The following is a 12,833-nucleotide window of genomic DNA, read 5'->3' as shown; positions in this document are numbered from 1 at the left end:
ACCTCTTGAGTAAAATCGCGCGCGAGAGTTCGCGCGGGATTCATTTCTGTGAACGCGCACGCGAAGGAAAACAAATGACACTTGCCGAGGAATGGCTCGGAACGGTGAATGTATCCAATGCTTGCGCGCGCTCATTTACCGTTTATGTAGATGGCCTGCGAGCAAGTTCTCCTAGGGGGTGGTGGTAAAGGGAGCTAAATATTTTGTAAGTGTGATACTGATGATACGGCCTTGCATGCAATACATCCATCATTAATCAAATATTTCCATGGAATTCATTTCGTATGTGGACGCGTATTGCTTATAATGATTATGACGTCAAATTCTTTATGACGTCACTCGTTATACAGTTGTTTCTTTCGCTGATGCAAAGAAAAGACATTTGGTAGAGCAAAACTAACGTATCAGGAAATTCTCTGAAGAAAGTCTTTGTGTGTCAAACTTCTCATTCGAGGTAAACAAAGTTGTTCTCTCTGCTGCGTAGTTTGCATTCGATATAAACTCGTGAATACATCGGATAACAATTTGTATGAAAAGGGATCACCGAGTGTTAAGCTTAGATACGCAACACGTGAGGAAAATAAGCGAGTGAATAAGCACTTTTTTTAGAATTATCTAACGGAATCGTAAGTTATTTAAGGCACAGTAATCAGTTGTATATATAGTACAGTAGTTGCAATTAAGTCCATAACTACTTTTAAACATACTTTTCCCTCCAGCTGTGTTCAATAAAGTGTTCCTTGGAGTGCAAAATAGTTTTTTTAAAGACAGACGTGGGCCCTCATCGTGTAATGTGATGTCTTAAAAAGAAACGCTGATCGATGCGTTTCTTTTTAAGACATCACATTTACACTGATGAAGGGGTTTCCCGCTCTGTCTTAACTATTTTGCACTCAAAACACTTTATTGAACACTTATTGTAAATTGGTGCTACGCAGCAAAACTATTTTTATTTTCCCTCCAGCTGCATGGTAAGAATGCCGCCTTCGCCTGTTGAGAGATCGCTTTCAATGAGTGATGTTGAAGCACTCACTCGGCATTGTCGCCGCCGCACCATTCCGTTACCGTTTGACTTTTCTGCTGCTGTTGGTTATGGTGACAAGAAAGACATCTTTAAAATGGTTAGACCAAAGAGGAAGTTCAAGGGTCTCAGGAGTACTGGTCATTATAGCGTAAGGAAATTTGTTGCTAGTAGGCGAACAGTTCTGTCAGCGCAGCATAACAAAATCAGTTGCAACAAGAAGGGTACAAACACCCGGGGGACTCTCCTGTAAAAATAAATTGTAGTACAGGCGTATTTTGGAGGAGCCGGAGCACTGAATATACCATCTAGTATTTTAAGAGCTGGAGTGTCCTCTTTCATGTCCGTTAATGAATTCAAACGCTCGCCCACCGAAACGCCTGCACTACATGCAACCGGTGTTAAAAGGTGCGATATTCTCTACCTTATGGTAGAGAATCTTGTTTTGTGGGCGTGGCTCAAATTCTTTTTACCCCTAAGAGGTACCAATTCTAAAACATCAAAACTGCGGCTGGCAATGTTTTGGCTCAATACCCTAACTCAAACCGTGGCAGATGCTCAAAAAGTTCACTTCAGTTATTTCTAGATTGCAATATATATATAAAAAAAAACAATGATTAGGCCCAATATGATTGCACAAATGGGCTTCACTGAGAAATAGTTCCAATGTGGACGCCGTAGCCTGAAAAAAACCCACCGTTGGATTGAACAATCCGCCATTTATAACGCAGTCGTTTAAAAAGCAGTTTCCTCAAGTATTTTTTATCCAACTTTTGGGCATTTGGGCCAAAAAAGATAAGAATTCTCAAGCTGAAAGGAGCTACCTTCCATCCTTATATTTGTGCTTTTGTGTTGATGATCTAAGCTGCTACCAAGATATTTACGATAGGTTTTTTGGATCATTACTTAAGATGATTTAGTTTGTTTTGGTGCATTTCTCTTCCAGGCTGACTGTCTAATAAAAGTCGTTTCTGTTTCAGGCCCAGTCATTAAGGACGACCAAAAGCAGAGAAAGATTTTCTTCAATGAAAGTCAACCAAAATCCACTCGGCAGCACTGTCACTCACCATTCATTAGTGGAAAGTAATCCACGCTCCGGTACGATCAATGAGTTTTCTGGTAGAAAATTATCAATAACTAATTCAAAGTTCTTTGGTATTGCGATTTGAACTGGGTAAATTAAGTCCAGTATCTTGCTTCAGCATATTATTGAAATGAAACGTTTTTGTTATTTTATTTTGACACGTTAACAGAATATAAAGATGAAAGGATTATACCTTCGACTTCTAAAAGCATAAAATCGCCAACTAGCAGGTATGAAATTAAATACAGGTGTACGGTACACTGGTATCCACTTAGGCAACAGTGAGAGTTATAAAACAAATGTGTTTTAGTTTTTGAGAAACTTTCAATCCTCCAGTCCGGCTCAACTGTACTATTCTGTGAACTCGGTGCTAGCAGGAGCCATAATCGGGGACCGATTATGGCTCCTGGTGCTGGTCATACTATCTGTCAAACATCGCCATAAATGGTCATTATGAAACAAAGTGCACACGATGGATTGAAGCCAGTCCAGTTAAAGAATACCTTTCCATATCCCAAAACGGAACATGTGCTCTAACAATTTGGATTAAATCTCAGATATAGTTTAGCACCTTTTAAATTTCATTTTAGAATTTTGTCAATTATATCATTTTATGTTGTCTTGTGTTGTCTTTTTTAGGCCGAGGTCCAAAACTTTGCCTTGTCCCCAGCCATCGACAAGTGAGGGCAAAACGTGCACTCTACGCAGTACAAAAAGTTTGACACATCTACCTCATTTAAAGTTGTGTCTTGGGCCTAGAGACTCAAGATATAATCGAATGGAACCAGACGTTGTTGTTAGGTTTCCTGAGAAGTCGGTTCTTTTGCTTGCACAAGAGGAAGACGATCAAGTTCAAATGGAGCTGTCGTCGTTGTCCAGTGTTGTAGCACCATACTCGCAAGAAAACGGATCACGACGGAAAGATGACAGTGGAGTACAGATCAGTGACAGAACCGTGCTGTCTTGGAGAAGCGATCAGATGAATGCGGCATCTGAGCCTTCTATTCCTTCCAGCGGTACACTATTTCCTTATAATCAAGCTCAAATGAGGCGTGTTTCAACTAAAAGCAGTTTACAATCAAACTACGTTCCAAGTTTAGAGAAACTGATGGAAGAGCCATTACCTTCGCACAAAACTTGCAAACAGCAAATCAATAATTCAGTTTTAGACAGCGCAGGAACAAATGAGCGTAAAGACCTGGGTGAGGTGGTAGTGAGTCACTGGACGAGAGTGGAACAGCAAGGAAGTGACCCTCGACTAACAACTAACCAGAGTCGTTCATTTGAAAACAAAGCCCGTTCATCATCTCTAAGTTTGGTTAATGAAGTCACTGAAGAAGTTTTATTTAGCAGATCATCAACAAACGTAAGTAGTTTCACAGGAGTAAACAAAACAGAGCCTCTCAGTTTTATGCAAGGGGGGCGGGGGGCGGGGGGGTTCCACTCTGATGTCCAAACTTTTACCCTTAAATACACCGTTTTTTACCAGAAAAAGTAACCCTTTCACAACCTTCCGTAGAGGAATAAGTTGCAATGATAATAGAAACATGTAGAAAATGAAGGCCGTTTCATATACCTACAGTTGAAATGGTGCATCCCGGATGACCTTATTTCAAACTGAGTCCACTAGTGTTAGTTATGAGCTTAAAGGCGACAATTCCCCTTCATCCCCGCCCGCTTAGCTAAATCAAACAATATTCAGAAAAACAGCTCAATAAATATGCAAGCCAAGGTTTGGGAATGAAACCGCGGTTTAACAATGAATAGCTTTATCATTTATCGGAAGTTTTGCAGTCAGTCTTTCTCATACCGTAAGTGATCGATTAAGCGCCGCGGCGCTTATTTGATTTTTCCTGTTAAAGGTGCGGTGCTTATTCGAGAGTGGCGCTTATTTCAACTACCGGTAAAACACTTAGGGGAATATAGAGAAAATTAAAGGAGAAGTTCTTTCCAAGATGGCATTTTTTGTCTTTTCTTTTTCTTTTTATTCATCAGATCAGTGAAACAGAATTCGAAAAGCAAGGCAAGGAGAAGACGAAGCAACGACGCGTCACGATTGCGACAGAAAATCCTGTCAGTGAGCTGTCACCTCATTATGCCACTAAACTAGAAAAAGAAGCTTTCAAGAAAATTAAACAGTGGAAAGAAGGATTTGCTGTTAGATTGGACCAAGTTTTAAAACAGCGACAAATTCATACGCAAGGGAATGATAACACGGAGAAAACTCATAGAGATAAATTCGCCAATGTCTCATTCCAACCAGGCCATCCCTTCAAAGAGTATACCATTCACTCTTTTTCTAATACATCAAAACCACAAGATGTACAGATACAGCTCCTTACTGAGTTAAGAGGAGTCTCAGAGATTTCACTGAGAGGTTTGGGCGGTACAAGTGGCTGTGATACCGGAAGTAGAATTCTAAAGGAAATTAAAAAACAGCGCAGAAGTAGCAAAGGCCTTGGCGAGAATAAGAAAATAATGGACGACTTAAGCTCTTGGCACAGAAAGGAGACTGGGAGAATCACAAGTGACCTGAGCTCTTATACGTCAGATGTACAACATGTGAGAGGGCTGCTGTGCTCACTCAAGGAAACCATTGACACTATTTTTAGCACTACTTTACAGAGAGTAGGTGACCTTGTCAACAGCTCCACCATGAAGAACAATTCACACATGGAGCACGCACCGGGCACTCATGAAGAAGACGTACTGCTAAGATCTCAGATAAAAAGAGTGGAAGACGAGCGAGACAGGCTCTTTATGGAAAATGATAGTTTGAAAAAACAGATAGCTGATCTTCGGAGCATGTTACATGAAGTGCAGAAAGGTACGATGAATTTAACTTCAAAGGAGAGTGATGATTTTGTGGAGTTTGTCGGTCTTAATATATTAGACAATGTAGAACTTCACCTAACAATAGACGATCTCCAAAAAATGATTGACATAAAGAATCATATCGACCTGTCTCCAGGGCATGAACCTGATTTTCAAGAAATGGAGGAGAGAATGGCAATAAACAATGGTAAGAAAGGTCTTTTCTTTAACCGAAAAAATACAGACCATAAATTGATTTTTCCCTGGATACAATGTTCAAGTTCGATTTGTTATTGCTCTTCACTAAGAAGAACTACCTTATGCTTGGAAAAGGGAGAGGTTAACATTCACAATGATAAATCCGGCAACAGGCTTATAAGAAAACTCCTTAAAGAATTTTCGCCAAATCACTGTGAGGTTTGTAAGACAATGGGGCCATAAATACGACCACGCGTGCTTCTAGCCAGAAAATGTTTGGGTCACTAAGCTCATTGCCGGGATATTACTTCTCTTATTTGCCTTGAGCATTTTGAAAGAGCTTGAGGCAAGTGCGTTTTGCTATCTACGCACACGGGAGAGCGCCCAACAAAAAACCCCCCCCCCCCCCCCCGGGGAATTCGAAGCCTAGAATATCTTTTAACTTTGAATATTCCGTGAAACAAATGATAACTTCCCATGATGATAGTGACATTATATAGAAAAAGTGCACAACAATAATCGTCAAATAAACATGTTGCTGTCGTTGACGATGGCTTTTAATTATCAGAATATATTTTTCGTTTCAGAATCAACATCAGGGAGAGAAAGTTGCAATCTTTTGAGGAATAGACAAACAATTGCTGAGACGATTGCATCTTATAGAACAAGACATTCTTGACGTAAGCAATTCTTACAACGAAGTACCGAGCCAAACATTCTATAAAGTGCTAAACTGTCGTGTCATTTGTGTTCTCTTCTTTTTACATACTAGCAACAAACATGGACACACAAGAAAATTCCATTGTAAAATCGACAATTTACAGATAAATATTCTTACGATTACCGAAATAAACCTTAAACAAGTCAATTGACATCTCCTTACGCAAATGTGGGCCAGAAAAAAAAAAACTCTGGAAAGTAATTTTGTACAATCCTAAATTCTCTACAGTTGGAAACCTTGAGATTGTTGCTTACTTATATTACAAAAGACATAACAGGACAACCTCGTTCCCAGGGCTTTTTCCTTGGTAATTTAGAATGGGCGTTCTAAATTACCAAGAGAAAAGCCCTGGGAACGAGGTTAACAAACAGGAGCGTACGTTTAGAAAACGTGCAAATCACTGCTTTGAATTCAGTTCTTTCTTCCGTAGGAAATTCAATGCAAAGTGAATGCGGAGACGGAAGTTTCAGAAGAGAAATAACTTGTTGTGAAAAGCGTTGTTTAATTGACGTAGAAAATGTTTCAGTACCAAAAAAAGTAATTAAAAGATTTTGGTGAAAGCATCTGATGTGCACTTGTTTTCGTGGGGATTAATCTCACTGCTATTAAAGGTAGGGCTTTCCACAAGTTGCTCGATATTTCCCAAAAAGTTGCCCGTAATTTCTCAAAAAGTTGCTCAAAAGTTGCTCCAAAAATCCAAAAAGGTTGCTTCTGATAACAAATGTTGCTCGAAAGTTGCTCAAAAAAAATCCAAAACGCTAGTTCTAATCAAGAGAATTTCTCTAAATATTCCTAAGCAGTTTTATGCAATTTAACAGCAAAAGAAGTATCTAAATAACATATTAAGGGGAAAATTTGTTAAATAACAAGGATTTCTTTAACCGAGAAAAATCGTAAAAATACCGATGACGTCATGTTTCCTGACGAGTTTTGCAATGTTTAAATGCAGAATGAGCCGAAAGTTAAAACGTCTTTAAATGTTTCTCGAAAATCTTCGGAAAACTTCGTAAATCTTCGAAAACGTTCGTACGGTCTTTGAACAACACTAGGATTTCTTTAACCGAGAAAAATCGTAAAAATACCGCTGACATCATGTTTCCTGACGAGTTTTGCAATTTTTAATGCAGAATGAGCCGAAAGTTGAAACGTCTTTAAATGTTTCTCGATAATCTACGGACAACTTTGTAAATCTTCGAAAACGTTCCTACGGTCTTTGAACAACACTCGGATAATCTTCGGAGATCTTCGGTCTGGAAATTCCTTTAAAATGCAACAAGTTGCTCGAGAATCGAGAGGAAAAAAGTTGCTCGAAGTATGAAAAGTTGCCAAAACGTTGCCGAGCAACTTGTGGAAAGCCCAAAGAGAATCGGGGGAGGGGGGGGGGGAATTAGGGAGTTGGCCGAAGCCACTCCCGAGCCACTCTATATTAAGATATCAGAGATTAAGGGCGTAAGTACCACCGGGAAAAAGAAAGTCAGGCAGAGGCAAAAGACCCTCACTTACCGCCCCCAAAGTGAGGAGTCTCTTTACCCAAACAATCTTTTGTTAAACTTAAATTTACATCCACAAACGTGAACATAAAAGTGAAAGCAGCAAAACTCCAGGTGCAGAACTGGCCAAGAAAGTTGCTTGGTTCTTCGGTTTTTTCTTCTCTGGGACTTTACATTCACTGTCATCAGGGTGAATCTGACAAGCAATCATTTTTCCTTTCTCTTCACCAGACAAGTACGCTCCCTGAATGTACCCGTACCAGACCTCGCTCGTTGCCTCGCCAGAAAAGTAGAGTCGCCCCAGGTTCTGTCCAAGCTTGTTAAAATCTTCAGATGTAAAGCCCACAATAGAGTCTGAATACGAGCCTTGCGTGAACGGGTCTTGTGACCAGCGGTAATAGTAAATTGCTTAAGAAACGTTAAAAAAAAAACACGTCAAGAGTTTGCTAACTGATTTGAAATGCTGGATGTCAAGCCCCGGAATCCCGGAGGGTACTCCCTAAAATAAGCTATCTTGGTCTATATGACACCAAAGGTTGTGGTTTTTGTTTGACCATAGTCTGAAATAGAGCATGGTTTCTGCGCTCATCCCCGTCCCCCGATGTCAAGAAATGATCTTAATATCAACTTGTATGTCGTTTCATAAAAATGAGTTATGTCGAATTTACAACCGAAGATTAACTTGTTATAAAGGATCACACGGTTACAATTATAAATATACTCGCAGCCAGAACCAACCAACTAAACCTCTTAAAATAAAACACTGAAAACAGAAAACTGAATGTCTCAATTCTTAAAAAGCGTTTTTTAAATGAGTGTCGAAAATGAGCTTTGGTTTTGCTTTGAGTGGTTTAAAAATATCGCGCACCTACTTAATCAATCAGAGGCAACCAGAAACAAAACATGCGTTTTGAGTTCTGATTGGTCCGTTGTGTTGTCTATGTTGTGGTTCAAATATTTTGCACTTGACACAACTTGGTATTTTCCTTTTCTCTGTTCATTATCACATAAATTACCCCTCACCAGAACAAAGAAAATACCACATTATGGCACAATGTGGTATTTTCCTTTGTTCTGGTGAGGGGTAATTAATATGATAATGAATAAAGAAAAGGAAAATACCAGTTGTACCTGGAGCAAAGTTAAACAACAACATTTACGTTTGTTGTGATTGCTTTGGTTTTATTTTTCATCCATCAATTGAAAAACACTTTAAGACCACTTTGGTTTAAACTACGAGCAGTCTCTCTGTTTTTTTCTTAGGGCCTGTTTACATGATTCCGGAATGACTTTCATTCCGGAACGAATTCATTCCATCCCCATACATTTCTCTGTATCTGTTTACATGATACCGAGACGAAAGTCAAGTCATTCCGGAATGAGTTCATTCCGGTTTTCATTCCGGAATGAAAGTTTCCTTCTGAAATGACATTTCATTCTGGTATCATGTAAACACAGAACGAATTTCGTTCCGAGATGAACTCGCAACTTGTTGAACCGCATACGGACTCCACAGTTTGAATTCAGAGCGAAAAAACGTAATACCAAGAAGCCCAGAAATTACTCGTCAAAACTGCAGATACGGCCATTAATGGGCACAAAAACATGTTTGCGCGAAACATGCGCCATCTTGTTTTGATCTCGCGCGAAACATGCGCCACCTTGTTTTGATCTCGCGCGGAAATCGTGCACGTGAAAATGCCTTTGGTTGAACCGGTCGACTCTGTCATGTAAATGCAGAACGAATTTCATTCCGGAATCATGTAAACAGTCGAGCGTGAAGCTCTGAAAAGACCATTTTTCCATTTTAGCTTCATACCCTGAGGTATAAGTGTTATTTCCAAGAGAGGATGATGCAGTTTATCACAATTGAAGTGAACTTCATCCAATGAATGACACTAAGAAACCCAGGTCTTAAAAACTTCGTTAGTGCAAAAATTTATCTTTTGTGTGTGTTTTTTATTCCGTGTTAAGTTTAAACTGTCTGTAGAGTGCACCCTTGGCCTAACGCCCTTATCCTACCTCGCAGGCTGCTATCGCCATTATCTAATAACAACAGATTCAAATATTAAACTATAACTATGTATTTTTACCTGTTGCATCAGGAATGCCTTGTCCGTAAATCTTTCTCATCACCTTCATGACCTCTGCCTTTGTTTCATTGTATGTTTGTTGTTCAATCCTTTTTCCTTCATCCTCTGTTACTGTCACCAATAAGACGTTACTACCATTTGGCAAAAACCCTGGTCTCTCCAAGTCCATGAACACTGGGAACCGACTGCGCTCTTCAGACGCGTGCAGGATATATTCGTGATCGTCCCAGAACTTGCTTGGAAATTTTAGAAAGATTTTCGTGTATACCGACATCGGATTTTTGAATATGACTTCTTTTTTCCAATCAGGGAGGGGTGGGCTGAAAGTCACCATGTCGCTGGCCAGTACTCCATTACTGAATGTACACAGAGCGTAATCTGCGGCAAATTTTTGGCCATCGGATGTAGAAATTTCAACCGATGTGGCAGAATATTTGATTTCCGTCACAGTTTTGTCTAATAAAATTCGGTTGGCCAAGGGTTTGTAAAGATAGTCATACATGGACCAAAACCCGCGCTGATCTGTGACAAGGAAATCCCCTTCATGCTCATAAAAATTGTAAAAAGACACCAGTTCTGGGCGCTTTGCGAACTCAAAGTCAATGTTGAAGTACTCGACCACTTTTTCGATAGGTCGTTTAGCTTTCCATCCCAGTAACTGTAAACCAACACGTGCTGGAATGTCAGGTAATTTCTTTTCCTTCCTTGCTTCAATGTAATCTTCAGCGCGTCCTCCTACTTTGTCATCATAGTCCTTAGAAACTGACAAATCGGTGATAACATTGCCTTTTTCGTCTCTGTGAAAATGAATGGATAAGTACAGTTATGTAGTTTTTCTAATAGATAACTATATATCTATCCATGCAACACCGATATAATCGGTGCCAATTTTTCTAGAGATGCTTTTTATCGACTGTGCAGGTTTGGTTAATTCTATGAGTAAATACTGTAGACACAGAATTACCCCATTCTCAGCTCCCTCACAACAACTTAAACAGCCCAAATGTAAATTCGTAACCAAGTTTGTCACTTCTTTATCCCGCCCTTCACTGCACCCCCCCCCCCAACATTTTGATTCAGCATCTTTCAACATTCACTGGTCTTGTTGTGCCATGTTGCGACCAAACTTAAGCAGCCATGTTGAATTGTTCCAAAAAACGAGAACCTCTGCTCTTTTAAGTTTAAAAGTTTTCTCAATACATTAAAGTTTTTTTTTATTGTTTATTTTTGACTGCTTACGCCGTCAGGATCATTTTGCCGTTGAAGTGTTAACAAGCACCGGGTTCTTTGCCGACTGATCGCACCTCTAAGAAATTAAGTAACCAAACATTTATTAAAGGAACTGGATGTGTCAGCAAATGTATTCACAGTTAAAAGGCGATGAGTCAGCAACCAACAGGTTGTTAATTAATTCTATTGAAGTGAGCAGCAGAGGCGAGATCGGCACGAAACTAATTTAGCAAATTAATCCAAAAACTAAATTAACTACTGACGCAAAATGCGACCAATTGCGCATCAGTAATTAACCAACAATATTACTAAATACTAAAAAGCGCCCTATTATTAAACTCACGCGTTTTGTAATTTCGGAAACAAAGTCCTCCGCAGAAAAAGAACATCTGCGTAGGAGGCTACACGTTACCGCAGTTAAAATATACATTTTGGGCTCACTAATTATATATACACAATACAAATTTCGTATTAATTTAAATACTTTGAGCTTGCGGTTCGTGTGACTTATTAAAATTATTCTCAGTTTTAATATCGCCCTCTTAGAATTGCGAAATTCAGTTTTGGTGAAAAAATTCCTGTAATGATGGTAGAGCAGCCCTAGTTCCCAGGGCAACACGAGGTTGAAGAGGTTTATCTGGGGTAGTATTATAAACTCTCTTACCTTATGATAAAGTCGGAATAATTTGAACGAGTACCATTTATATTCTTCGCGTCTCTTAGTTTCACAATCGGCGCCGTATCTTCGTCGCCAGCAAAATGAATCCAATTCGCTCCTGCTTCGATGTTTAAACCAGCAAATGGTACAGAATGTATTCTGCCTCCAGTGTAGTTCTTCCCTTCAAGGATCAGAAAGTCAGTGATGCCTTTGTCCAGCAGTGTTTTTGCTGCTGTGATTCCCGAGAGTCCAGCGCCAAGGATAAGGACTTTAGTTTTGTTGACTTTTACAGGCGAAGATAAAGATCTTTCCACCATGAACAGCAAACACAGCACCAAGATCGCACTTCTCTCGATCTGCATTCTATAAATAACAAAAACAAACAAAAACCTTCTTCAGTCACTCTTCAGCTACTGACTAAAGTCGACCCTATGAGTGAAAGTTCAATCGCAAAACGTGGGTAAAGTTGAAGTTCAGCTGAACGTAAGCCGTTCGTCAAAAAACACCAAGTGGTCGTCTCAACCTGGATATCTACGCCCTGACCAGCACACGCACCGCACTAATACAATCGCAAAATGAAAACAATTATTGATAAATACCAGAAATACCTACATACCTAGCTCGGCGTTATGATTATCTCAAGCGGAATGTGCGAAGTTGGAGAGTGGTTAACAAGAATGAATGTTGTAAAGAAGACCCAAAGTCAATAGAACGACAAGAATGTTACGCAAAAGATTTAATGGACAACTTGGAAAAGTATGTAGCCGGTATTTTTGTTGTAGTTTCACAATAGATCATTTGATACTCTTCAGAGAGTTGTTCTATTGTCTTTCTGGAAATTTATAATCCTTCATTTCCACATGAGTTTGTTTGAAATTGAAAGAAACAATTCTCAAGGGTAACATCACGTGGTCCGAAATGAGACAACAAGCTAAAGAGGTCTATTCAAGTGGTAAGTAACTAATTAATTTTAGCGACTGCTTGCATGGTGCTGCTTGGTTACTTGTGACTTCGGATCTTTTATCTCTTGTTTTGTCACAATATCCATTTTACTTTGCTCCCTTGCTCCGTTAACTGTCGAGCAAAATTAATACTACTGGTATGCTTTCTATAATTTTTAATGAATCTTATTAGTACTACAAAAAAAATGTTTTGTTGTTTTCACACGCACATTATGTAATTGTAATTGTAATTTCTTTCAAAAAGTGCATAGCCTGCGTAGCTGGCGGTGTTGTTGCAAGCGGCGATACCGCGACAACGAGCGGCGCATACCACCAGCTACGCAGGCTAAGAAGTGCATAATAGCAACCTTTCACATACATTGTAGTATGTTTACGCAACTTGGATTTGTTATTTTTGTCGCCCTATGGTCAGTGGTCACCTGGTCAGTGGTTCAAATTTGCGTAGGCTATAGTTCAATTTTCTTTTCATGTACCGCCTGCGACCTTCCAGTGATTCCAGCGGAAGCAAGGCATCGACTGACATGATTTCACTGAGTTGCCAGTGCGTGTCAGCTTCATTCAT

General features: G+C 39.6%; 2 protein-coding genes across 3 annotated transcripts; one reads left to right on the top strand and one right to left on the bottom strand.

The window, feature by feature from the left end:
• The first annotated feature begins 335 nt into the window (after positions 1 to 335).
• LOC144632872 (uncharacterized) lies at positions 336 to 6,398 on the top strand. 2 transcript variants are annotated; one of them, XM_078491625.1, is made up of 9 exons: positions 336 to 454; positions 965 to 1,172; positions 2,002 to 2,119; positions 2,275 to 2,335; positions 2,745 to 3,471; positions 4,101 to 4,932; positions 5,077 to 5,127; positions 5,705 to 5,797; positions 6,269 to 6,398. In XM_078491625.1, exons 2-8 carry the CDS (start codon positions 969 to 971, stop codon positions 5,794 to 5,796), a joined length of 2,085 nt encoding a protein of 694 aa, XP_078347751.1. In that variant the 5' UTR covers positions 336 to 454; positions 965 to 968; the 3' UTR covers position 5,797; positions 6,269 to 6,398. The 2 variants fall into 2 exon arrangements, with proteins under 2 accessions (XP_078347751.1, XP_078347752.1); XM_078491626.1 differs by lacking the exon at positions 5,077 to 5,127.
• Positions 6,399 to 7,358: 960 nt separating this feature from the next.
• On the bottom strand, positions 7,359 to 12,833 carry LOC144632113 (uncharacterized). The gene is made up of 4 exons (XM_078490715.1): positions 12,745 to 12,833; positions 11,316 to 11,672; positions 9,422 to 10,218; positions 7,359 to 7,736 (listed from the first exon to the last, which is right to left on the bottom strand). The coding sequence occupies exons 1-4, from the start codon at positions 12,831 to 12,833 to the stop codon at positions 7,396 to 7,398; spliced, it is 1,584 nt and encodes a 527-aa protein (XP_078346841.1). The 3' UTR covers positions 7,359 to 7,395.

The sequence above is a fragment of the Oculina patagonica genome, chromosome 12 (genome assembly GCF_052425735.1).
Source record: "Oculina patagonica isolate OP01 chromosome 12, crgOcupat, whole genome shotgun sequence".
NCBI lineage: Eukaryota > Metazoa > Cnidaria > Anthozoa > Scleractinia > Oculinidae > Oculina > Oculina patagonica.
The sequence above is the reverse complement of the archived record's forward strand: the minus strand, read 5'-3'. Positions and strand labels throughout refer to the sequence as shown.